Below are 27785 nucleotides of genomic sequence, written 5' to 3' on the forward strand. Positions count from 1 at the left end.
ATTGCAGCATCCTGGGGTCAAGTGATCGCCATTTGCAACCTTCCCAGCCAGCTTCTCGTAAACAAAATCAATGGGGAGCTGTTTGATTCACTTAACGACCATGGTGATTTGCTTAACGACCACCACAAAAAGGGTCATAAAATCTGGTCTGGTCACATGATGATTTGCTTAATGACTGCATTGCTTAGTGACCTAAATTCTGGTCCCAGTTGTGGTTGTTAATTGTGGTATATCCCTGCTATAGAGTACAATAGGAGAGTACAAGGATTAAGCTAGCAAGCCAAAATAAATTCTGAAGTTGATGTATTATGTATGATAACAACATGTATACTTTGACCTCCTTTTTCAGAGTTACATATTTATTAAAGGGAGTCTGGTAGCACCATTTCAGACTAACAACTGTAAATAAAAGGCAAATTTGTTAGACTGAAAAGGTACTTCCAGATTCCTTTTGATTTTTGGCTACCACAGACTAATATGGTTCTCCTACAATATTTATGAGGCTTGGGCATGCTTTGAAAATAATTTGAAGGAATGCTTTGGGGTTTGCATGAGCAAAAGACCTCTCTGGTTTTCATTAAGGGAGCCTCTCTTTTTTCACACTTCTGCAGGAGTTGCATTCACGTCAATGAATAGACTCTCTACCTTTTTTCTGGCTCACATAGAAAACTGAAAAAACAGAGGCTGCCTTAATGAAGAGAAGGGATGTACTGTGCTTATGCAATGTCTCAGGCTCTTTTTCCGAATCATTTTTGAAGCATGCATGGCCCTAGGGTGTATAAATGCAGATCATGAGCATTTTCTGTTTCAGAATACTACAATATATTTTTCAGAAGTTCTGCAGAGATTTAAAGGGATACATTAGCTAAATGTGTTGCTGAGTTTTATTTTTCAAACGATTCTTTAATATTCTTTCTAACCCCTTTCATTTAAGGACTTTTAGTTTGGTGTTATATAACTTGAAGGAGAATTGCAATTGATAGTCTGAGTTTCCCTTGAGAATCTAAACTACAATATGTTTATCCCTTTGGAATATGTCTGATGGGAATATAAGATGAACTATTTATTTGTTGTCCATTGACATGCTTTTCATTCTAAGGCCAATTTTGCTTTCATAATTGATTAAAGTGTAAATGAAGTAAAAAAAAAATAGTATGTGGAATCTCCTATCCAAGAAATAAATGAAATGGGAAAAAACGGCTGAAATGTTGTGTGGTTTAAGCTAAGCATTGTTCCAAATCTTTGCTTATAAACTGATGTTCTACTTTGGAAAGTAAACCAATTGGAACCTTTATCTGCTTTAGAAATTTGAATGTAGTCTGCCAGACAGATTGGCCCTTGTGTGGCTTTGTGTATCAGATTCTTAAAGCTCATAAAAATAATAGACTCTCTGTAATATTGTTTATATATTTGCTTGTCCAGACAGATCTCTTAGACTTTCTAAGAGCAGCGACATTTATAGCAGAACTATGATAGAACAGCTTTGGGATGCAAAATAGGAAATGCAGTATATTTTAATAGACCAGCTCCATTTGTAATTGTATGCATCACCTCCGTTTCACTAGGCTGAATTAAGTTATGTTATAATATTGTATATAAATAAATATTTTATATATAATTAATTACATCTTAGCTATAGAAGACTCAGTTCACCCCAGAGGGATGAATAGGATATGCTAAGGTTGATTCCGGAAGTTATATGGAACTGGAAGTTTGGGAGTAGGAATACATCAGAATGTTTGGATAATATTATGGTGAAAGTCGTTCTTATATTGAATAGATTGAGACATTCTTTCCTTCCTTAAATATAATCACACAATCTTAGAGTTACACACGCACACAAATCTATGCAGTAGACAACGGTTTGATACTCTTTTGGTGTCTTTTCTAACATTTGTTGCAATTGGCAAATCATAATAATTTATTGTTCTTTGTTCTTTTTATTTCCTTGGGGTGTGTGTGCATGTATTTTAAATATGAAGGAACTTAATGTCCGCAAAGTGACTTTATCAACTGATAAGGATAAGTATGGAATCCATTTGAGAGCAGAACCTGATCACATGGTGCTTGGGAAGCGACTTAAAGGTGCCTTTAAATCTGTAATGGCTGCTATCAAAGAATTGCCAAGTGAGCTGTTGGAAGTATTTCAGAAGACAGGTTGGTAACCATTCAGCATTGTTATAAAAGTGTGATGTGGCTGAATTTGGAAGCAGAAGAATTTTCATGTTTGGATTGCAAACCAACCCATTTAGCTTCTTGAATATATTATAACCTACTAATAGACTGGGGGTATTTAAAAGCTATTTCTTTCTATGTCAGAACTTGGCTGGCCTCCCAGGCTTTGGAGTGGGGCACTTGTGGAGCCCCTCTCGTTTGTGTTTTATGTTATAGGGAGAGTGTTTGTAAACTGGCCAAAGTCATTCTGGAGTCAGGCAGCCTCTAAACCCCATAAATAAATAAATGCCAAATGTTTATAGATTATAAATGTATTGGAAAATAATTGCAAAGAGGGCAATAGTTAAATTAATCAATGAAAACCAGAAAATGTCAAGGGATTATTTAAATTGTCAGCAGTCGAATTTGTTTTTTATATTTTTTGTACTTTTGTAAAAGTACTTTTTGTTTTTTTTATATGATGCACAATTTGATATAGTTAATTAAGCTCAGCTCCTTTTAACTGCATGGATAAGTGCTTCTTATCCTGCCCCTTATAGTAATGTGTAGTTCTTTCATTCTCATTATCTCTATTCACCTTATCCAGTGTCTTTTCTTTCTTCTCTTTCTATCAATCTTGCCAAGCAAAGTAATCTTTAATAGTTCAGAACTTGGAATACTTTGCTTTAAATGTAAAACTAAAGTGCTAGAAATAATCATTAAACATTATAGCTTCTCTGGTCTTGCCTTGGGATCAATACAGTGAATTCTAATTTTTAATTTTGCCATATATCAAGTCAAATATCACCATCCTCAAAGATAGCATGACAGAGCCAAGATCCTCTCTTGTGTCTCTGGATTTTGGGGATCACCATCCAAGCTCAAGACCATTTTGGAGCAAGCCTACTGTCACAAGCACTGTTGGCCTTTCTCTTTCCCTATAAAACATACTTTATGAATAGAACAGGAATTGTCTTACGTAAAGCATCATTATTGTAAAGTGTAAAGGACGCTTGCTCCTTGGGAGGAAAGCTATGGCAAGCCTAGATAGCATATTAAAAAGCAGAGACGTCACCTTGCCGACAAAGATCCGCATAGTCAAAGCTATGGTTTTTCCAGTAGTAATGTATGGCTGTGAGAGCTGGACCATAAAAAAGGCCGAGCGCCGAAGAATTGATGCCTTTGAACTGTGGTGCTGGAGAAGACTCTTGAGAGTCCCCTGGACTGCTAGGAGGTCAAACCAGTCAATCTTAAAGGAAATCAACCCTGATTGCTCATTGGAAGGGTCGATAATGAAGCTCAAGCTCAGATATTTTGGCCACCTAATGCGAAGAGAGATCTCTTTGGAGAAGACCCTGATGCTGGGAAAGATTGAAGGCAAAAGGAGAAGAGGACGGCAGAGGATGAGATGGTTAGATAGCATCACTGAAGCAATGAGCATGAAACTGAGCAAACTCAGGGAGGCAGTGAAGGACAGGAAGGCCTGGCGCAATATGGTTCATGGGGTCACGAAGAGTCGGACACGACTAAACAACAACAACAAAGCATCAGGCTCGAGAAGCTATGCAAATGTATACAGTAGCATCCAGGGTACTGAAAACCATAGGATCCATTTCGTGGGTCTAAGGCTCTCCAAGCAAGTCTGTCCAAGTTTCAGGATCTCAGCAAAAATATATGTATATGTGTAAATTTGCTATCCCCAACTGCTAAAACAGAAGTGGTTAAGGTTCTTAATTTTAAAAAATGAATGGAGAGAGCCTGCAAATTGTTAGTACTTTCAACAAACAAAATTCTAAAAGGAGAAATGCACAAAATAGAAATGTCCAAACATAGGAGTGCAAAGGCATGCTAAGTTAAGCAGGCATTGTTAAAAAGAATTTAAGAATAATTTGCCTCATAAATGTAAGCTTAAACACAAACATAAACCTAATGCTCTGGATTTTGAAATTAATGTAATTGATTTTCCAGTAGTCTGAATGAGGTCTGTCTAATGCTGATTAAAACAAAGTGTTTGGGTGAAAAAAGGTGAAAAATTTATTAGAGGGATAAACACAAAGTCAGAGAGACATATTGACATGTATGTTTATCTTTCAAATGAAAGAGAGAACAATTCAAGATACCCAAACATACCAAAACAGAATTTTCTTGTTTAAATGAATTAGGCACAATTGTTGTAGAAGGGCATGAACTGCATGAGGAAGATCTCCGTTTGATGTATACCTTTGACCAGACTGGAGGAGGATATGCCCAGTTTGAAGCACATTCTGATTCTCAGGTATTGATTATAAAAGGTGGTGAATTCACACACTCATTTTGTTAACACCAGTTCTTGCAAATTGTCTCTTAAGTTGTAGTGTGAAATCCATTTTGGAATAGTTGACTTAAGATAACAGCAAGAAAACCTGCACTGGTTATATGTTGGACTTGGAGCAGGCAAATTCCCTATCACATTGTATGGATTCTTGATTATATTGTTCTTTTAATAGCAGTTGCAGGAATACAAAAATGAGGCTCATCCCATGTAGTTCTAAGGTAGAGAGGAAGGGTAGTACTGGAAAATGACTAAAACTAAGAAAAATGTTGTATCATACTTTTTTTTGGTATCAATAGTATGATGGGGGAAGTTGTGGAAGTTCTTTTTGTCTAAGAGGCAGTCTGCCCAGATAAGTGTCCTGCTCCAGAACTACAAGGCATGTAGTCTCTACAGTTTTTATTAGTCTTACTGTCCACATCATAGTGAAAAGAGACATCTGTGTAGCATGCACTTATTTCTGCTGCTCCTTTGGAGAAAAATGGGTGCTACTACAGTGTCAAAACAATGAAATTAAAAATACAAATAGTTATTCACTTGCTAAAGAGACTTTCTAGGGCAAGTACTAAAGAGAAGGGGAGACACAGAGAAACAAATAGAGAATAAAATGTAGCAAGAAATAGGTTCAGAAATAAACATGTTAACCAATATCATAGCATGCCTTTTGGTCAGGGAGGGGCACATTTTTGGGGCTTTGCCTTTGATTACATGTTGGGGATCTCACTCCAAAATGTAAGTAGAAAATTTTTTAGATACTTTGCTCTTTAGTACCATAATTTTGAACTGGGTCCAGCAACAAAATTGATGAAACACTGTCATAACATGATTCTTTTAACTAGCCCAAACCTGGTAGCTATATTTTAACCCAAAAAGAGAAGGAGTCTTTGAAATTTTAGAAACATTTTCAAAGATACTACAAAGTACTGAACATGGATCTAATTAGGTATGTGCAAAACTAGCCATTTTTCCTTGGGACCATATTAGTCCAGGCATTTTCCAGAAGTAATCTAGAGGAGAGTCTGATTTTGCTGGAGATGTAACCCTTTTAAAGAGCAATGAAGAGTGAATACAGGTAGACCTCGCTTAATGACTGTTTGTTTAACGATGGTCTAGAGTTATGATGGCCTTGGGGAAAGTGCTTTATGACCCCTGTGGTCACGTGATTGTGATTTGCGACCTTTTAATAATGGTCATTAAGTGAATCACCACAGTTGTTAGGTGAATTATGTGGTCGTTAAATGAATTCCGGCAAAAAAGTCCATTGGGGAAGCTGGATTTGTTTAACGACCATGTGATTCACTTAACGACTGCAGTGATTCACTTAACAACTGTCATAAAAAAGTCAAAATCAACTCTGATTCACTTAATGACCAAATCACTTAGCGGCCTAAATTCTGGTCCCTATTATGATCGGATAGCAAGGACTACCTGTAATGAATAACTAGCTATAATTTACTAAATTAGCTATAATTTATTAAAACTACATCCTTTCAATAATAGTAACTTAGATATAAATGTTGAGTTTTGTTCATTTTTTTGCTTTATTTATCACCAGGTTTTAGTTCTCCTAGATGTTACTCCTGATCAGTCTATGGTTGATGAAGGTGTTGCACGTGAAGTAATAAATCGCATCCAAAAACTTCGAAAAAAGGTGAATATACTGGGGAGTATAGCAGATAAAGAAACTTCTCCTAAAAAATTGTCTGTGGAGTCATATTGTTTTCATTGTTAGTGAAGCAATATACTTTATGACTAAACTGCCCCCCCCCCTCCAAATTTATATCTTAGAGGGGACATTTGGGCTATGGAACTCCACCTCCTGCTTTGTGCAGGGATCCAAATTAAAACATCTCTGTCTAGCCTCCACTTGAATACATCCAGTGAAGAGGATCCCACCACCTTCTTCTCTGGGTAATTGGTTCCATTGCCAAATTGCTCTTACTTCTTGGAAGTCTTTCTAACATTCAACCAGATTCTATCTTCCCATAGCTTAAATTCATTATTCTTTATTCAACATTCTGAGATCACAGAGAACAGGTCTAGATCATGTCCCTGTATGACTTTGTTTCAGGTCCTTGAAAAATACTATCATATTCTCCCTTAGTTTTCTCCAGTTTTAATATTCCCACTTACTTCAGTGTTTCTTCAAAAGACTTAGTTTCTGATTGCTCTTTTCTGAACTTATCCAGTTCCTCTGAATCCTCCTCTGAGTAAGGTTGCTCAGAATTGGACAATACTCTTAGCGAGGGCTGATCAATGCACATAAATGCCACTGTTACTTCCTGGGCTTTGGAAGTTATACTGATATGAAAACACTGTATGTAATCCAAAAAAATACCCAAAGCTTGGGCATTCTGGAATAAATTGTTATTTTTATTGCTTTCTTTCTCTTTTGCCCTTTGGAACATCATCCCCCTGGAGAGCAGACTTGTCCCGACCCTGTTGGCCTTTCGAAAAGCCTTAAAGCCTCAGTTCTGACATCAGGCTTGTGGGTCAAGAAGTTGGGCTGAGCCAGTCCATGGGCTATGTTAATTGTGATTGATGGGTCTGTTTTTACCCCAGCTGCTGTTTTATGTGTGTTGTTTTAATTTCTGCTTTTTTCTGCTTGTATATTTTTAACCCTGTTAACTACCCAGAGTCATGAACGTAAGATGAGTGGTCATATAAATTGAAATAATAAATAAGTCTCCCTTTCCTAAATCGTTTCCTGAACATTTATTTGGCACTAATTGTTTAAGATACATATCAAAGCTATTTGCATACATAGATTGATTTATACTAATCTTGGCCTTTTAAAACCTTAGCCTTAGACTTTTAAATCAGGAGTGAAATTTTATAAAAATGCAGCAAATAATAGTAAATTTGAGGACCACCAGATGTTGTTGAGCTAGAACTCCCAGCATCCTAAACCATTGGCCATTGAGGACTAAAGGTTGCCTACCCTGATTTTAATTGTAATCCTGCATGCAGCAACTGTTCTTAAGTAAATTTGGTAACACTTATGGAGTTACTTGGACCAAAAGTATTAATGAGTGTTAATGTGTAAAACATAAACTGTCTAAGTAATTAGTTAATGTTTGGGATTTTTGAGATTCCCAAAGCTAATTAAAAAAATAACTGAATTTGAATGACAAAATATAAATAAGGTACTATCTGCCACAAATACTATAGATTGAGTTGAATTTCTTTGCTGTAAGCACTGAAACAAAGGCCTGATCCCTTCTGTGTCATGGCATGAGTGTCTGCTTAAATGCATAAATGCTGTTCACAGTTGAAGGTACTGGGTACAACTATGCTTGATATTACTTGTGTCTGAATCAAAAAGTGAAATGTAAATCATGTTAAAGATTGAAAAGATTGGTTTAGAAGAATATTACCTAGAATAGTTTGGTCCAGGTATCCTGCTATGCTGATTAATGTTGCTTATGATCAAGCCAGCCACCTTGAAATTAACTGGGAAGATCACTGGTAAAGTAAAAGTTGAAGGAACATTAAGCAGCGAATACTTCCTTAAACTTCAGAAACCCACAGCTTGCTAATTGTCTTCTATGATAATAACCCTACATTTTGCTTGTTCCCTTGTAAAAACATATATAACTATTGCTAAATCAGCTGTAATGCTGGAAGAAATCAAACCATTAGGTGGATTGTAACAACAGCATGGCTATGAAGGGAGAGAAGAAGTCAATACTTCAAATATCAAAGGAATGTGTTGAAGGGAAATATCTTTGTGCTTGGTGGGGTGGGAGCGCATCATGAACAGATGGCGATAAAAGGAGCGAATAGAACAGAGGAGAAAAATTGAACATGACATAGGTAATTGTGCGTGAAGGTGACTTCTCTCATTGTTTTAAGATGACAACCTCTATAAATAAGAGTAACCTCTACACACAAAGTAAATACAACACACCCAAATAAGTTTCATTAGTTTTGTTAATACTTGAATGTGAAATTTATTTATCAACCATTTCATTTCATTTCATTTCATTAAATGGTTTTTCCTGTGAAGGTCAATGGTACATGGCAAAACATTTATTTTTAACTAGCGAAGGGTGAGTGTGTTATGTGAATGGGGAGGCCTGATTAGAAAGAAAACTTGTGGCAATTTATGCATTTAGATATTTTGCTTCGTAAATCACACAGATAGGCACAGCTTCGTTGGGGTACTTTTAATACATTATTTTTTTCTGTTAATAGTGACAGAGAATTTGTTACAAAAATTAACTGTAAGGTAATATCTGATACTCACCAGTGTTGCCGATTTTATTTCAGCGTAACCTCGTTCCTACAGATGAGGTTACAGTATATTATCGGGCATCGCCAGAAGGCGATTATCTTGATACCGTTATTAAGGAGCATGCAGATTTTATTTTTGCCACAATAAAAGCTACGTTGAAGCCGTATCCAGTACCTCCCTCAGAAGAAGTACTTATTCCAGAAAAAACCCAGGTGCGTACAGATATAAACTTCTGCAGAATATTCACCTTGCCAATAACCTAAATAAGGTTTGTTGGACTAGACTGTGCTCATATTGTATAACAAACTTTAGATTCAACTTAATAAAAATTAAGTTACATGCTACAGTTGTAGAAACCCGTTTTAAAAGATCATGAGATATTCAGCTACAATAGCTAGTAATATTTAGAATAATTGTATGTTAAATCAGGTATATTCCCATGTGAATTTTAGTTTTACACCTTGACATGCTGGTCTTATACGATATGAATTCAGGCTGTTCTGAATGTCTTCATTTTTGTAGATTTGGTGTTACCAGCCAGACTGTATGCATTAGAATTGCAGAGTTACAAATACAGTCATTCTTATGACAAGATTAGGTTCATAACAATCTAAACAATTGTTAGAAGATACATTATAAAACCATCAAAAGATAAATAATTCAGTAATGGTTTCTTTCTCCCCAGTGGTTTTAAACAGTTTGCCCACTTTTGAAATGAGTCTATCAAGCGGTAGGCTGACTTTTAAAACAGGATTTGACAACCATTTCTAAAGCTGTCATTAATAGGCCTTTATGTATAGATGTCAGTTAATTTGAATTTAGTGCATTCAGCCTGAAACTGTGTACAGGTAGTCCTCGGTTAACAACCATTTGTTCAGCGACTGTTCGAAATTACGACGGTGCTGAAAAAATGGACTTACGACCAATGCCTGAAGTTACAGCCATTGCAGCTCCCCTGTGGTCATGTGATCAAAATTTGGGGGCTTGGCAGTCCGCCTGCACTTAAGAACGCAGGGGCGCTGCAACTCCCCCCAGCCACCTATCTTCCCCCCATCTATGCCCTTTTGGCCACCCTGCACCCTGCCTTGTGGCAAGCCTCAGCAAGTGGCAGCATTCATTCGCTGCCCCCAAGCGGCAGCATTTGCTCGTGCCTCACCACTCATTTGCTCCCCTGCTGCCTTCTCTCCCAGTTCTCCGCACCAACCTTTCTCCTTTTGCGCCCAGCTGCTGCGGCTGAAGCAGAAGTGCCTGGCTCCATTTGCTGTCTTCTTTTCAGACTCAGCTTCTCTGGCGAACACATGGCTCCCTGAGCCTTCCACTTCAGTAGCATTGCCTTTTTAAAACATTTCTTCCCAAATGGGATGAAACAATAGAATCTCTTCCCTCAATGGAATTCAGCAAACGCTGCCACTTGAGGGGAGTGAATGAATGGTGGGGTGTGAGCAAATGCTGCCACTTGCTGAGGCTTGCTACCCTGCAAGTAGGGTGCAGGGTGGCCAAAAGGGCATTGGGGGGGAGATAGGCAGGTCAGGGGAGTTGGCTCGGGGCTTGGAGAGACCAAGCCTGGAATGGGTTGGCTTGGGGTAGGTACTCAGTGACCCATGATTCTCAGTTAACGACCACAACGGGGAGAGATGGGATTGTGGTCACTAAGCGATGGGGTCATGTGATGTCTCACTTTACAACTACATTGATTAGCAACCAAAATTCCTGTCTCAGTTGTGGTCGTTAACCGAGGACTATCTGTATAAAGGAGAAGGTATGATAAAATTCCACTGGAGAGAGAAGAGAGTGGAAACTTAAGACTGATTAAAAGCTCAGAAGACAGAAAAAAATCCTTAAGGAAATGAACGTTTCTAGTTCATTTACTGGTTTAGAAGGTGCAAAGGATGTGTTTTTAATATGCTAGATATTAGCTCTAGTAAATACTCTGCCCAGTTATTTTTATAAGATGTTAATACTCAGCTACTGCCACTGTGGTTCCTGTATTTCCAAATTGTAATAGCTTTGGAGAGGAAAGAGTGGATATGTCTTGTCTTAGAAGAATAATTTAGAAGATGTAACTGCTGTTTGTTTAGTTGAAGGGATCAGAACTGGAAATTACAATAGCCAAAGGAGCTGTACATCATTGTACTGAGCCAGCATGTGCTTATGTCACTCTGAACATCTGCATTAATGGTAAAGAGCAAGGTACGTCTGTATTAAATTACCTTTTGATTTGCCATCCTCTCCTTCTAACCACTGCTGCAAAACATGTTGAGACTGTGTTGGTGTAGCTAGAACCGTTTGCACTACTTGTAAAATTACTAACTGAAATGGATGCAGCTAGTAGTTGAACATGACTGTGGAAAATATAGTATACGGTCTTTGCCGTACCAAGTTGGTTTTGGAGGATCTTGAAAAACTAAGAAGGATCAGACTTAGTTAGGATTTGCATGGGAGATCATTAGGAAATCCCAGGGCTCTACACTAAATGGGGAACTCAACAAAACTTCCTGAAAGAAGGCAGTGGCAAACCATTTCTATGCTATTAGTAAGAAAACTATGTGGATATGTTCAAAAAGTAACCAGACATCAAACAGCATTATCTGAGGGCCTGTGGGAGAAATATGTAACGAGTTTGTGTGACAGATGGCAATGAAAATTACATCATTCTCAATTCCATATTTTCAGGAATTAGCCATATTGCACCTAATATGGTTTACTTTAGACCTGACACTGACTTGGCACTACTCTTTGGTTCCTTGAAATAAGGTTTACAGATCTTTGGATCCTAATCTACATTTGAAGTATTTGAACTTTTTTTTTTTTTTAAGGCTTAGGAACATATTTAAAATTTGAATTATTTGGGTCATTGTGGCTGGTTACTTACTATAAAATTTTAAAAAGGAAGATTACTTTTTATTTTTGATTGATATAATTAAGAAGTAGCTGCTTAACTGATTCAGAATAAGAAGAAAGAATTGTGACCTTTGGTTAGTACTGAGTAAATATTTCGGATATAAATACAGTAGACTTGATAGAAGTATGCATCATATTCACTCAAATCCAGAGTTGAATTGGATTGCTTTTAACATATTATTTGATTCTGTATGGTGAAACGAGATCGTATGAGTCAGTCTGATCTGAAACTGAGATATCACAAGTTATTCAGTGCCTCCAAGGGGTGGAGAATGGCAAGACAGGAATTTTCATTTCTCTGTAAAATACCAGAATGAGGAAGAGAATGTGGGTTGAGTGGAGTTACTAAAAAGTCTTCCTTTTAATCTCAGGGAATAGTATATTAGGAATCATCAGTTCGTTCTTTGGGAGAAAGCTGCTGAGTCCTTTGCTAGCTAATGACATTTAATTCTGTCTAAAAACAAGCCGGGAGTCACATATCTTTATTTTTAAATCCAACTTTACAGGAAGCTTACTCCCAACTCTTTTGCGCCTAGCCTTCAGTAATTTAAAAGGCTCTTTACCAATAGGTTCCTCTATGCTCTGTGTTCCTTGTAAAGTATGGAAAATAAATTGGAAGAACTAGAAATCCCAATTCAATTGTGATTTGATAGGCATGAGTGAAACCTGCTGGGATAATACTCATGATTGGCACATAACACTGGAAGGAGGGGTACCAGACCAAAGATAGTTTCCAGAAACTGTAGGAACTACGTGAGAAATTTTGAAGCTTAGAATGAGTTGAAGCTTGTAAGAGATACATAATTTCATTCTGGTCTGTTAAGTTGTAATAAGGGTACAGCTGTTTATGGATTTTCCTTGCTGGTTATGGAGAGATAAGGAAATTTCAGTCCTGAGTCTTATGAGTTTGTGCCAGTGTGCTCAGCCAAGTCAAACTGAGCTATTTTCTGAAGTGCCAAATTCATAGAATTATAGAGTTGAAGGAGCCCTTTAGGTGGAATTTGCTCAGTACAGGAATCAGATGACAGATGACTAGACAGATGACTAGCACTAGCACTGATGATGTAATTTAATGAAACGTCTGCAAGCAAACAACCAAGCTCAAAGAGCACCAAGGACTCCACAGATGACTGTCCAGCTTCTGTTAATCACATCCAGTGAAGGGCAGTCCAATCAGAATCTTGTTTCCTGTAATAATAAATCTGTTATTCTGTGTCCTATACTCTGGAATGATGGAAAATAGGTCTTCTTCTTCTTGGTGACTTCATTTCGTGTATTCAATGAGTACTGTCATATTTTCTCTCTGTCCTCTATTCAAGGCTGAATATTTGTTCAGTCTCTCCACACAAGACTTATTTTCTAGTCCCCTCATCAGACATATTCCAGTTTGTCTGAATCCTTTTAAAAATGTGGTATCCCAAACTAGGCACAATATTATATAATTCATAATTTGAATTATGACTAAATGGAATGGAATTTAGGGACTGTACTTCTGTTGATGCACTCTAAAATCATAATTCCATTTTTTTAAAGCCAGATCACACTGCTGACTCATACTCTGTAATGAATTACTATTCCAAGATCATTTTCATGAACATTATTGTCAAGTGAAGTACTCCTGAATTGATTCCTGTGTCTTTGATTTCTTTTCCCTAAGTGAAAAGCTTTGCGTTTGGCTTTTTTCTCTAATATATTATAATTGTTTTGAATTTTATTTCTTTATATTAACTGTCCCACCCAATTTATGCCCTCTGCAAATTTGATTACTATTTACTCCAAGTGATGAGTAAATATGTCAAAGAATGCAGGGCCAAGACCAAACCTTGTGGAACCCCTCTCAATACCTCCTGCAATCCAGGGAGGAGTTATTAAAGGGCATTCTTTGGCTACAAGTTTCAAGCCAGCCACCTAATTCTCATGGCATCCTGCCCACATTAACCTGCTTATTAATCAGAATATTATGAAGTATTTTATCAGATGCTTTGATGGAATCAAAGGGCCCAAATAGAGCTAAATAGTTACATTGCTACAAACACCTATTGTTAACCAATGAAGAAAACAAAATCAGATTATGAGTATTACTGATATATACTTCTCTCTCTAGATGGTATGGTGTTGCTGGAAAATCCGAAGGGAGACAATAAATTAGACTTCACCAAACTTGTTAATACTATTGCATGCATTTTTGGTCTTGAAAAATCAAAAGTAGCAGTTTATAATGGAAAACAAGGTAAGTGGTGTTTCAGAATGGTAGATACATTACCAGAATGTGACATATTTTTTAAAAAAACTTGCAAGTAAGTCTGTTTCACAACTTGCTTTTTACGAAGTCTCTGACAAAAATATACACTGTTGAAATAGAGTTATATGCTTTAAAAAACCTATTCTGCTAGTTGTTTTCACGATAAATTTGGTGCATATCAGGTAGAATGCCTTTTAGAGTACCATCTGTCTATTTACTGCTTCTACCCAAAAAGAAAATGACCTTGAATTTAAGATAAATTTCCTCCCCCACAAAAGAAAGATTAAACAGAAAAGCCTAATTTGCCTCCATTTCTATACTCTCTGTCAATCTAACAGAACTCTTTTGTCTTAATTTACTTTTTACATAAATTGAATCTATCTGTTCAATCAATGCAAAAAAATACATTATGAGGGCATTTCAAATTTTGATAGCATCGGAATGCATGTTTACCGCTATCATTCTGGTGTTGTCTCTTGGGTAGATTTCATTTTGTACTGGTGGCAAAAAACATTTTGTGTTGAGCCTCTTCATTGATTTAATGTTGGCACTATTTTTTCTATTCAAATCAATCTTTTTCCCAGCAACTCTATCATCATATAGTACAGAGTTTCTCAACCTTGGCCACTTTAAGTTGTGTGGACTTCAACTCCCAGAATTCCCCAGCCAGCCATGGCTGGCTGGGGAATTCTGGGAGTTGAAGTCCACACATCTTAAAGTGGCCAAGGTTGAGAAACACTGATATAGCAAATCAGATTGCCTTTGATGACAGACAAAGCGCAAACTGAAAATAGTGCCTCGTTGTCTTATATAAACATGGCAAAGACTAGGGGTTTTGTTTTTTTTTTTGGCTGCCAACAATTTTGGATTATCTGACTTTTTTAAAAAAAGCAGTCTGTTGCTCACAATCTAGGTTTCTGCAGATAAATGTAGGGCACAGGAAACATGACAGTTAATAAACTCTCTTGAAGTTTTACGACTTGTGTCAGCTTACAACAACAATGTAAACAAATTAAAACAAGAATGGCCATGCCAAATGGGAAAGGGGGGGGGGAACCACAATTCATTTTATCAGCTTGATGTTACTATCCTTGGTTTGCAGGAGAAAAACAGATATACTACACAAAAATCTTGTTTGTGTTTTGCCCAAATTGTCTTTAGTTGTATTGCTTGCTATTGGCTTAAAATTGCATAGTGTGGTTACATTTCAAGTGAGGAACAGGGAATTTACATGAACAATATGCTTACTGTTCACAGAGCAAAACATTTGAACCTGCCCTTATCACCATATAACAATGAGTGATAGCATTGGTGAGGTTCATCTCTGGTCCTCTCAGCATGTTAAGCTGAAAATTCAGTCATTTAACCTGTATTGAAGCTAATATTTTAATTTATTTGTTTATATGGTCTTGCCTGACTATAATAAGTAGGACCAGAATATTTACTAATCTTAAAATGTGTTTTTCTTCATGATTCTAAACAATTGTAGAAAGGTGTTTAAGAGCTTGCAATTTCTTTAAAAATGTTGTGTGCTTTTAAATCTACACAATTCAGGAAACACTTTTTAACATTTATATTCGCTTATTTAATAAATCCTAACATTTATAAACTGTAATAAGAAGTGAAACATTATTTTTTCTTCTACATTCTTCCAGTCTGTTACCACAAAACAAGGTTGTCCATTGTCTAATGGCCAATTACTGAATCACAGGTAGTCCTCATTTAGCGACCACAGTTGGGACTGGCAATTGGTTGTTAAGCAAAGCGGTTGCTAAGTGAAACATCACACTTTTACTTCAATTTTCCTTTGCTTTACAAACGTGTGAGGGTCATAAATGCAGGCATTGGTTGCAAAGTTACTTTTTCATCACTGCCATAACTGCGAACAATTGCTCTCTGAGGCAGTTGCTAAATGAGGACTACCTGTATTAAAACAGCCGCTGTGGTATGATCTACAGCTGGCGTGGCAATACCAAGATGCAAGATGCCACATCAGCTGGGAAGGTGACTTCTTTACTGACCATGCTGATGTTGCCTGTCTCTTGAAAATAGATAGCAGTGTCATCTCTGCATTGTGACATCTGCAGTGGAATAAGATTGGTATCATAAGGAAGCTGTCTTCTACCACCAAAAAAGGGGTCCAGGCAATTCAGACAAAAGGTCTTTCTGTCCATTTCCCATTTTTTAAAAAAATATTTATTTTTACTTTGTGCTCACAATATAAAGAACAAATACAATAAGATGAATAAAAATATGGTAAGGGACATGAACAAAATGGCAATTCTGGAATAACTAATAGCAAAACATAGGCGACGTATGTCAAACAGATCTAACAAGGGGTTTCACCACTTTACCCCAAAACCAGGTCTGTAAGGCCTTCCAGAATGCCATCAGGGTAGGAGCAGTCGGAATCTCATGGCAACCTCATTTCAGAGGGTAGGCAGTATGTTAGGGAAGATGTGCTTCCTGGGTCCCGAAATATAATATTGTTTGATTGAGGGGGCCTGGAGTGCACCCACTTTGTCAACTCTTACTGGCTGGGCAAGGAGACAGGCAGTCCCTTGGATAATTAGGCCCCATGCTATGTAGCATTTTATAGGTGATCACCACCATCTTGAATCACACCTGGAAGCATATGGGAAGCCAATACAACTCATGAAGCAGAGGAAGCATGTGGGCATGCCAAAGCAGGTCCACCACAGCCTGTACTGCATCATTCTGGATTGGTTGCTGCTTCCAAGTGCCCTTCACATAAAGCACATTGCAGTAGTCAATCTGTGAGGTGACAAGGGTACAACTGACTATCTGGAGGGTTGCCCAATCCAGGAAGGGGCACAACTAGCACACCAGATGGAGCAATGCAAAAGCCCTCTTGGCCACAGCTGCTCTTCCAGCAGGAGCTTCATGTCCAAGAGGAGTCCCAGTGTATCATCCCTGAATAGGGAAGTGTAACCCCATTCAGGAGTAAGGATGGAAGATTCCCCAGACCTAAGGGATTTGTAATGAAAAAATGACTCTGGGCAATGAACAATATTAAAGTACAAGATAAAAACAGCTGTTACCAGAAAATGATAGTGACATAGAAGAATCAAAATACCCCACTTAGGTAAGAGCATTCTAGAAGCCCCCATCATTCAATTCAGCCCAGGGTCTGGGAGAACAACCAGGTTTTAAGGGCTTTTTAAAATAAGGATTGCGGCCATAGGAATCTCAGGGGGAATGCTGTGCCAGAGGACAGGAGCAGCAACAAAGAAGGCATCTTCTTGAGTCCTATCAGATTACACTGTTTTAATGATGGGACCCAGAGCATGCCAAATCTTTCAGATCAAATAGGATGGGCAGGTACTATGGGAGATAAATAGTACCTAAGCCCTATGGTATGAAGGGCTTTAAGGTGATAACTAGCACCTTGAAGCCTATTGTTGTGGCTCCCAAAGTACAGGTATTATGTGAGCATGTCATCGAGTGCCCATAATTGCCTGGGCTGCTGTTTTCTGGATCAGCTGCAGCTTTCAAGTGGTCTTCAAGGGCAGCACCATAAAGAGTGCATTGCAATTATCCACATGTGAGGTGACAAAAGTGTGAGTGTCTGGGCAAAAGGCATCGGTGCAAAAAAGGGTGCAGTTCATGCAAAAGTTGAATCTGCATGAAGGCCTTCTTGGCTACAGCTGCCAACCTGCTCCTCAAACAAGAGTTGTAAGTCCCTGAAGACCCCTAAATTGTGTACCAGTCGTGAGCAGATTAGGACTAAAGATGGATGATCTCCAGATCCAGGGTGTCCTAATCACAGCCACTTGATCTTATCAGAATTGAGCTTGAGCCTGCTTTTCCCCATTTGCAATCTCACACTAGGACAGCTCATTGAAGGCTTCGCTTAGTCAGCTCAGGGTTGAGATGTACAGCTGGGTATTATCATATACTAGTGATATCTGACCCTGAACCAATCCATGATCTCAGCCGGTGGCTTCATGAAAGTGTTAAAGAGAAGGGGGATGAGTGGTGAGACTTGTGGCACCCTGTGTGACAGGGTGTTTGAGTCAATCTCCCCACCCCCAGTACTTTTGAAAGTACAGTGCTTTCCAAAGCTAACCCTTGCAGATAGTCCAGGATGACACTATGGTTGTTGGTATCAAAGCCTGCTGAGAGATCAAGGAAAACCAGGCAGTCACACTATCCTGTCCTGGCTCTGCCAAAGGTCATCAAAAAACTTGACCAATGCCATCTCAGTGCTTTGTCCTGGTTTGTAGTGGTCTGAAACCTGATTGAAAGAAGCTGCAGTCTGGCCACTTTCTCAACAATCTTTCCTAAAAAGGAAACATTGGACATTGGATGAAAATCATTCAAATCTGTTGGGTCCAGCAACAGTTTCTTGAGAAGGAGGTGCATCATTGCCTACTTCAGGGTTGTTGGGTCCACCCCCTCCCTCAAAGAAGCTGATACTACAGCATGGACTCAAAAGATTCTACCTCCTGAGAAACTTTAACAAGCCAGACAAGGATCTAATAGGATCTAATAAACAAGTGATTGGGTTAGCATTCATGATGATCCTGTCCACTTCCTCACAAGTCACAGGTACAAACATGTAGAGGGTAGAGGGAATGAAGCTCTTCCTCTTTGAAGGACAGGAGGATCAGCTGCTACCAAGGCAACAGTCAGATAAGAGCCTGAACCCAGGCCAGGAAAATAACATGAGCAAACATCTCAGGCTCCTCTAATTCACATGAAGATAAAGGGAGGGAGGGGGAAGAGCATTCAGACTTAGAAGATTCTGTTACTATAGCTTTACAATGACCTACATGGCATTGGTTTCCTAATCTGGTCTACCTTAAAGGACTGATAAAACTCTTCTGAGCTAACCAGGCCAGACCATGCTTCAGTTACTTTGATAGGACTACCCCAGTCAGAGTCAAACTTTGAGCGAAACTGAGTGACTAGAATATTCTTTCCCACAGATGGTCTTGAGACGTGTCCTTCTCCAGCAAGGAATAAGTCACCTTAAAAAAGGGCTGTTGGGCAGCTATCAATGAACACAAGAAGAGTGGGAAAAGTTACTGTATTTTGCAGCTCTTCTTGCCATGATAAGTAAGAGCCCCTAATGTGGGTTCTTACTCATGCCCAGCTAGATTCATTCTGTCTCCCTCCAATGGCGCTCTAGGTGTTTCCTCTGGCATTTCACCCTGAGTTCCTCTGGGATCAACACACAATGAGAAGCCACAGAAAGCGATCTGGCCTAAGGCCTCTGCCAGCTGCTCATTCCAGCAGTGGCTAAGCAAAACTGCTTCCCAGGTCCTCAGGAAAAACTTCAAGTTCCCTCTGAAAACCCTGCTGGATCCATCAGTTGCCTGGGGCGGAGTGATCTAATTTCCCCCAGCGGCTGACCAGATGCCTAGATGGATGAAAGGAATAGTCCTTTTCCACTAATATTCAAAGACATAGTGGCTATGATCATAGAGAAGACATAAACTTACCATAACTGGAGGTAATCGATAATATTACCATTTGTAGCATTATGTACAATAAGCAGTACTAGGGACAGTTTGGGACAAACAAATGCTTTCTAATCCAGTCTGTAGTCATAGGTATCAATGTAGAACAATGTTTCTCAACCTTGGCAACTTTAAGATGTGTGGACTTCAACTCTCATAATTCTCCAGCTAGCATGCGGTCTAGGGAATTCTGGGAGTTGAAGTTCATGCATCTTAAAGTTGCCAAGGTTGAGAAATGTTGATAAAGAGATACTCAGACCAGTCCAGTACTATGAGATACAAATCTTCACTGTTCATGTTTCTAGCTTGGATGTAAGTGTTCAAGAAACTTACTCTAGAAGGGAAAGGTCAGTTCATGTGCTCAGCTTAAGGGTATTGCTTAAAGGTTTGTTTCTAACAACCTTTTTTTTTCTTTCCAGAACTAAAAAAACAAACAGATTTGCTGAGTCTTAGTGGAAAGAAGCTTCATGTAACCGCAGGGTCACTGCCAGTCATAAAAGATCTCAATGACTTCTTATGTCAGTATATCAATTTACAACTAGTGAATGCGAAACCACAAGGTATGTCACGTAAAATGCTCATTGTCTGATAATAGATCATTTTATTAACATTTGAAATCTTGGACCTTTTTTGAAGTCTAGTTCAACGTATTCGTGTCTTGAATGTAGTTTTTTGGCTTCAGTGGCTGAGGCTACACATGACTGAGCATCATGTTACTGATCACAACTATACCAATTAACCATCGTGTTAAGGAAATATCTTTCATCTTACTCTGTTAATAGAAGAAATGCAAAAGCTGTTTATATGACAGGTGTTCATTTTTTAAAAACTTTAGTTAATGTCTGAAATAATTACACTAAGGTCTTACACATAATTAGTGTTTAACCAAAACCTGACTGGGCCTTAGAGAGGTTGTTCCTCTCTCGGAACTCTGCCCATCTGGGTTTCAAGTTTGGCATCAGCTGAGACCCCAGGTAAGGGCAGTGTTTGTGGCTGTCGTCATCTGTGAGTCCTCCATTACCAGAGGCTCTGCTTTGCAGATAACTGGTGTGAGGTGCTCTGACTGAAGTTGGACCCTAAGGAACAGTTGGGAGTGCTGCTGGCAGACCACCCTCTCTGCTGCCCAGGGCCAGCTGGAGTCAGGTGGAATCCAAAAGGAAGGGAGGAATAGTACCTCTTGCTGAGTCCAGTAGGGCTTAATCCAACAGATATAAACATGGGACTGCTTTGTAAGGCAGCAGTAAAATAAATCTAACCCTATAGGATACAAGGCAAATTAAGTTGGGGAGTTGTAGGTATTCTGGTAAAAATTAAAACAGTTCCATTTTCTCCAGAGTGTCTGAATGGAATGGTGGGAACGCTTCTTATGGAAAACCCTATTGGTCAAAATGGATTAACATATCAAGGGCTTCTGCATGAAACAGGAAAAATGTTTGGACTCAGAAGCAGGAGGCTAAAATTGTTCTTGGATGAAGCGCTGACGAAAGGTAAGTACACAGACTCGAGAAAACAAATAACTCTGTTCTTAGTGTGTTAAATTATACCCTGCTTAACTTCTAAAACAGCATTCTAACTTAAGGTCAAACTACATTTTCTCTTTAATACGTAACATGTAACATGAGAGCCAGCTTGGTCTAGTGGTTAAGGCAACCAGGCTAGAAACGAGGAGACAGTGAGTTCTAGTTCCGCCTTGGCATGAAAGCTGGCTGTCTCTCAGTCACTCTCTCTCAGCCCAACTCACCTCACAGCGTTGTTGTTGTGGGGAAAATAGGAGGAGGAGGAAGGAATACTAGGTTTGTTTGTCGCCTTGAGTTACTTATAAAAAATAAGAAAGGTGGGATTAAAAAAATCTAAAAAAACCCTACAACAGCTTTTTTCCTACTTAAAAAATAAGACAGAATATTACTTAGAAGGGGATTGTACCATGTGATATAGAGACGTTTAACCCCATTCTACTTCCAGTGGATCCAATCTAGATTGAGGATTCCATTTTTCCTATTATAAACTGAAGGCACAGGAAACTTGTCAGGAGCAAAGCCCTCCCACATCCTGGAGTCCTGACCTGAATTGCACCCTCCCTATGCTCATTTTGAAACAGGGAGATGAGTTTAGGTAATTGCTGCTTGTTAAAGAGAGTATAGCTTTTGTCTTATTGATATGCTGAAATCCTCAGTGTGTGTGTGTGTTTTAACATAATATAAAATAAGGAGTCTCTAAACTAAAAAGGTCAATAATATATAATAATATTAACTTTATATAATTAGTATTGTTCTTTGGAGTTCTTAGTGCTCTCTGAGCTTGGTTGTTTGCTTGCAGATGTTAATATTACCCAACTAGGTAATATTATCAGTGTGAGTGAGTGCGGGGTTTACTCCCTATTTATATACAGTACCTTGCCCTGCCAGTGTTGGTGGGGATGTGGCTTTCTCCTTAGTATTCTTTGATTATGGTATTGTTTTCTGCTTGATTGTTTGTTTGGTGTTAATCCCTGCTTGTCTGGGTGTTGGCTGCTGGGGAGGATGTGTTCCAGGTTTTTTTGTTTCCTTCTTAGCTTTTTTATTGTCTCTTTTGAATGGTGTGTAAATATGATTTATCTCTGTGTGTCTGTTGATGACTGAATTGTCTGAATGCCAAGCTTCCAGGAATTCTATAGCATTTTTGGATTTAGCTTGGTCTAGGATGCTCACAGTTTCCAAGTTGAAACTATGGTTGAGTCTGTCTAAGCATTGTGAGATTAAGGAGTTTTCATTGTGTCTTCTGACTGCTAGTTGGTGTTCATGGATGTGCTCTGCTAATCTTCTGCCTGTCTGTCCTACATGTACATGCAGAACTGACAGGCAAAAGACTGTTCCTGTAATTCCTGGAAGCTTGGTCCTGTTAGTTCTGTTTCTATTCTATTAGTATTGTTCTGTTTGGTAATATTGCCAAAATATTAATAATTAAATTGTAATATTGCCCAGAGAAAAGAAAGGATTTGTGGAATTTTAAACACAGAACTGGCCTTAGAAGAAATAGTTAAGAAAATGCTTCTGTTCAGATTGTTGTTGCTATTATTGCCTTTTATTTTATTATGTTATCATTAAGACATATTAACTGAAAAACAAAGAAGATATTATAGACTCAGGTAAGGTTTCATCTAGTCCCAATGCAGTAAGGAGATTCTTATCAAACAAAGCCAGTGCTTAAAGCTGAAGCAGCATATTGGCTGCTTGATATATCTGAAAAAGATGTTGTTTTTGTCTTATACTACTTTAGTAATTGTAGTGTAGTAGTAATTTTATAATTTACCTGCTATTAAAATTAAACATGTTGCTAATATGGAATGATCAGTCATGAAAATGATTTAATACATGCTGCATTACATTATAAAAAGCTTTGTTTTGGTATTGCCTTAATTTCTGGGATTCCCGGGGACATAGAATTATTAATTTAGCATGTATGATCTGATTTAAATTAGATATATTAAAACCCAGTATTAAATTGGGAGAGGTTGGGAACACTAACAGTGATAGATACAACTTGTGATGAATTTCACTTGAATCCCTTCTTTAAATAGTTTCATAAAACATTTTTCATGAACTATAACAACTCGTATCAGAAATGTTCTGATAAATGAGGAAAATATTTATAGTATTGTGGATCGAATAATACTTATAAAGTGAAGAAATGGCAGATCAGTGATTTACAAAAATGATCATGACTAGCAACTATAGGTTCAGTCCTGGAAAATTCTGTTGCCACTATTTTAGCTATCAAGCAAAAAGTGAGAGATCACTTCCAGCCTTCCCCAGATATCAAACTTCATGAGTACCTTCTTACCCTGACTGCTCTGCACATCACAAGAACTTAGAGGGCAGATTGTCCAAGTATGAATAATTAACACAGAATCTTCTGGCATATTTTATTGAGATTGATGTGTGTGTGAAGAGATGGAACAAGTAGTAGGAAAGATAATTTCAGCACCATAATTGTTATTTATGTCTTTCTCCAAAGCCCAGCACAAAGGGAGCCTGAGCCTGCCCATAACCTACTTAAAGACTGGCCTAATTTTAGACACTCTTGCGTAGACGCATGCCGTTAAGTATATTTGTGGCATTGTCATTTTTGTGAATAGTTTGGACAGGAGATCTGTAACAACTGTAGCATCATTGATAATAAAAACAGTATCTTCCCTGAAAAAGTAATATGGTAGATGAGACGTAATAAGCAGTATTTAGGTCTCCTCTCCTCTCCTCTCCTCTCCTCTCCTCTCCTCTCCTCTCCTCTCCTCTCCTCTCCTCTCCTCTCCTCTCCTCTCCTCTCCTCTCCTCTCCTCTCCTCTCCTCTCCCTCTCTCCCTCTCTGGCTGAGTTTCCAAGAGTTATAAAATGATATTCGTGGTACAACATTTATTCTGGATTGATAAACATCTGCATTGCAAATGAGAGAAAAAATGGGGAAGACACAGCATTATATTGTGGATGGGAGGGGAGGGGGCCTTAACTCAAGAGTTGAATGCCCATATCCATCATATGATAATCTTGTGAATATATGTTATTCCAGGTTGAGGTTTAGCAACCCAGAAGCAAATTTAACAGGTGAAGTTTGCTTTAACAGAACATAATTTTGACATGTTTTATGTTGGGCTTGAGATAACTCAGAAGCTGCAGTTGGTTCAAAATCCAGCAGCCCAACATTGCCAAGAGGAAGTAGGTTCAGTAGTGTAACAACCTACACTGAGGTCATTGCACTGATTATACTTACGGAACCAATTTACCTTTATTTTTATATTTACCTTCTCAAGACCTGAGCAAATATTACTTCTTACCAATCGTGTCAGTTTTGATAGGAAGACTCACTTTATGCATGGAAAAATTGGTGGTCTCAGAAATTTGTTCCTGGCTCTTTTTTATGTTATAGGATAGAAGTAACTGTACTTCATAGCAGATAGATTTCTGTGTCATTGCTATCATAATAAAAGAAGCAGAATTATGTAATTTATCTGTTATAGATGCTGTGTCTACTCAATATGACAGAACTCATTAAAGCACAGTGAAATAAATGTCAACATGTCCAACTTTGCTTTATGAAGCAATTGCACATGTCCTGCAATGCAAATTATTTGTGTCCCTGAGAATTATAGGTCCCCCTTCCCCCCACTTTCCTGCATGCTAACCACAATTTTTGGAAGTACTTATATAAAAGCTAGTTTTACTTAACCACTGCAGTGGCTTTACATTCACTCAGTGTCAGCTAATTTCTTCAGTAAGCATTTTAATATCTGCATACTACAAACTCCAAATTAGCTGAAGAAAAAAACTGAATATAACTAGACATGGCACATTTTGTGTAGCTTTTTTAAAAAAAATAATGCATATTTACTGCATTATTTTTACAGTATTATTTTACATTATTTTATTTTAACTTACTGCAATTCTACATTTACACTACAAAACTGAGTTTACTTTTAACTGTTGAGATGTGATCCTTTTATGAAGAAGCTATCTTCTTTCATTCATTGCTGACTGTTAAAGAGAATCCAGTGTAAAATTAATCTTGCAATCTTAAGTGTGTTAGGCAGCAAACCTGCTAACATATAATAAGACTAGACAAGCATACATGAGCATACATGAGAGGAGCATACTTCTCTTCCCTCCCACCCCAAATCTGTTGATAATCTGCTGTGAATAGTGGGTGTATATAGCTATACCTGAGAGAAATAATGAATGTGTAAGGGGCCTTTTGAATATCTTTTAGCTGTGATTGTTTATAAAAGAGTAGGTTCTTCCATCTGTGGTTATGCTGCAGTACATGAACTTTGCATCAGTAATTCACAGAGGTTAAGATGAGACTTTCACTATTAGAATTAAGGGGAAAGTTCATTGTCTAAGATAGGATTAAACAAATTTATCTGCAATGCAGAGGAACAAGGTAATTGTATAGGCTTTAGGAGCTATTTGCCACAAACCTTTCTTACTGGCTTAGCTGTGTTTTGAATAGTGCCTGAAAATCAACTAGAAACTGGTCCAGGCATTGCAGGATAGGTGTAACGTACTCTCCTGAGCAAGTTTCCGTGCTGCCGCAATCTGGGTGAAACAGCCTTTCCAAAGGGGCTTCAGAAGAAGCTTCATTCAGAACTCATGGCAATAACAACATCCTGTGTTGTTTTTTATTCGTTTGGTAATAAAACATAGCCTGTCTGTTATCCAGAGAATTTTTATAATAGGTTAGAATCTGTAAAATAAGCAAGGTAACGCAGTAAAGCCAAATAATAAATAATAACATAATTTAGAACGTACAGTAATCATTTGCTAGTAATAAAGCTGGGGCTTCATTCCCAGACCAAGCTGGACTGTTATGTCAGCATTATTCAAGTACTTGCCATTCTCAAGGCTATGAAGGGAATGGCCCAAATGCTTGATCCAAAAAAGTGAAAATGACTATTATTTAAATCCTGGAGCGTAAACCCATATACCGACTTTGACTGCAGTAGGTAGATTTTCTGTTGTAGATGGCTTCATTCTTGTCTGCAAACCTTCTATGGTAAAACAGTTCCTGGTAAGGGGCTAGAAGATAAACAGAGACCAGATTTATAGCTGTGCAGGATACAAAGCTTGACAATTGTGATAACAGTGCTGAAAGACAGGCAATTAGGGGAGAAAAGGTGTGATCCAGTTATGGTTGCTTAATGCTGAATGTGAGAACAAAAGCTAGGTGTCAGATGGCAGATATTAATGCCGTGAGATAAGGACATTCTAAAGCTGGTGTGCATGGCAGAGAAGGCCCTCTGCTGGGTCCACATGTAAGGCAGCTCTCCCAGCTGTGGAATGCTGAGATACTCCCTTGCAGATCTTAATTATCCTGATATAACTAAGTCAGGTTCCAATAGAGGTGAATAGTCAGGTTACCTAACTAAGCCAATCTAAGATTGGGTCTCTTGATATAAGTAAGCCATGTATCTCAGGTATTAAATAGAACAATGAATAAAGCTATGTGCTGCCCACGTGTTGGTGACAAAGTCCTTCAGATGCTTCAGTCTCTCCCAGCAGTTGCATTTACTCTGATAAACCACATGGAGGGAAGGGAGGGCAGAATGTTATTTAGAAAAGAATCCACACGGTTACATACAAGGCATAATAAAAACAGAAGTACAGTGGTACCTCGGTTCACGAACTTAATTTGTTCCACAACTCTGGTCGTGAACTGAATTGGTCGTGAATTGAATCAAATTTTCCCATAAGGTTCAATGTAAATACGGTTAATCCGTTCTGACCCCTACGAATGTGGCCGCCAACCGATTTTGGTTGCCAACCAAATGTGGAGTTCGCGAATGGAAGCAAAATTTTGCGATCGGTGCTGTTCGTGAACCGAATTGTTTGTGAACAGAAGCGTTCGTGAACCGAGGTATTACTATATGGTTGCTAATGCTATTAATGCTCTTTCTTCTCTTTTTAGAGGTTACAGAGGAGACTTCCATGAAGTTCTTAAACACAAAGACTGTGTATGTTCATGTTACACCAACAACAGCTGAATGCTAATTGAATTCATTGTCGAGGGTGATGCAATGTGGGCTGATTTCCATGGAGAATCCCAGCTTGAATTTGGGATACCGTCACCAAGAATCCTCACGTTCTGTAAGATTAGCGCATGTGTAAAATGCTGCTTTAAGTTAAATATAGTGAATTTTCATGAAGTTATGTTATAAAAGCTATGCAGAGTAATAGTCTCAGAAATATGGAAGGATCTATGCAGTAAGAAACTGAGAGTACCTCAGTGTTGCTGTTCTCTATTTGTTCAGTATGGAAAGCCCATCTTTAGTTTTTCTTTCGAATGTTGATGGTCCTGCATTATTCAGATTATGTTACATTGACTTTAAACTGAATGAAACAAGAATAATTCAGCATTTGTTTAGTGTATCTAATGTCCCTCATTTTGAACAATAAATTACTTTATCTAGAAGGCTGTGGTGGTTTTGCTTTAATATACCAAAAAAGGAACGGGGGGCGGGGGGAAGCAAAGAAGGAGGAGGAGGAAATCAAAAGAAATAAACATATGCTCTATTATATGTTTCCATGACATAGATAGAGAGCCAATTCATAAACAGAAATCAGACACATCTCTTGACCAGGATGATAAATCTGGGGTCAGGCTGTCTTGTCATTGCTGAAGAGTAAACCTTTTTGATGCTTGATAAATCTATAATCCCTCATATAGTGATAAATTCTAAGCTTTTGATATATAATTCAGCTGTTCACATCTTTAAATCATATTGAACCATATTGAAACAACTTACAATCATATGTACATTAACCAAAATGGAACAATAGTGAGACATGCCTCTATCCTGAGTAAAAGATTTATCTGCTATATTCAAACTGAGATTATCTCAGAGTGTAAATTTATCCTATGAGTAATTATAACAAAATTATACTCTCATCCTAATATATTCCAAATGTGCCTTGTTTCTTTAATTAGG

General features: G+C 38.1%; 1 protein-coding gene across 2 annotated transcripts in view; it reads left to right on the forward strand.

Moving 5' to 3' along the window:
• Nucleotides 1–27268, forward strand: part of IARS1 (isoleucyl-tRNA synthetase 1) — a 90918-nt gene extending 63650 nt beyond the window's left edge. For both annotated transcript variants that reach the window (XM_088134103.1, XM_088134104.1), the window contains exons 26-34: nt 1983–2157; nt 4317–4429; nt 6021–6116; nt 8738–8914; nt 10781–10892; nt 13708–13833; nt 19751–19891; nt 20666–20818; nt 26765–27268. In XM_088134103.1, coding sequence (XP_087990229.1) covers nt 1983–2157; nt 4317–4429; nt 6021–6116; nt 8738–8914; nt 10781–10892; nt 13708–13833; nt 19751–19891; nt 20666–20818; nt 26765–26847 — 1176 coding nt within the window. In that variant the 3' untranslated portion in view covers nt 26848–27268. The remainder of the gene's footprint in view (nt 1–1982; nt 2158–4316; nt 4430–6020; nt 6117–8737; nt 8915–10780; nt 10893–13707; nt 13834–19750; nt 19892–20665; nt 20819–26764) is intronic.
• The last annotated feature ends 517 nt before the right edge of the window (nt 27269–27785 follow it).

The sequence above is a fragment of the Python bivittatus genome, unplaced genomic scaffold, assembly GCF_059951505.1.
Source record: "Python bivittatus isolate LINGU-HERP-01145 unplaced genomic scaffold, Pbiv_v1 ctg000080_np1212, whole genome shotgun sequence".
Lineage (NCBI taxonomy): Eukaryota > Metazoa > Chordata > Lepidosauria > Squamata > Pythonidae > Python > Python bivittatus.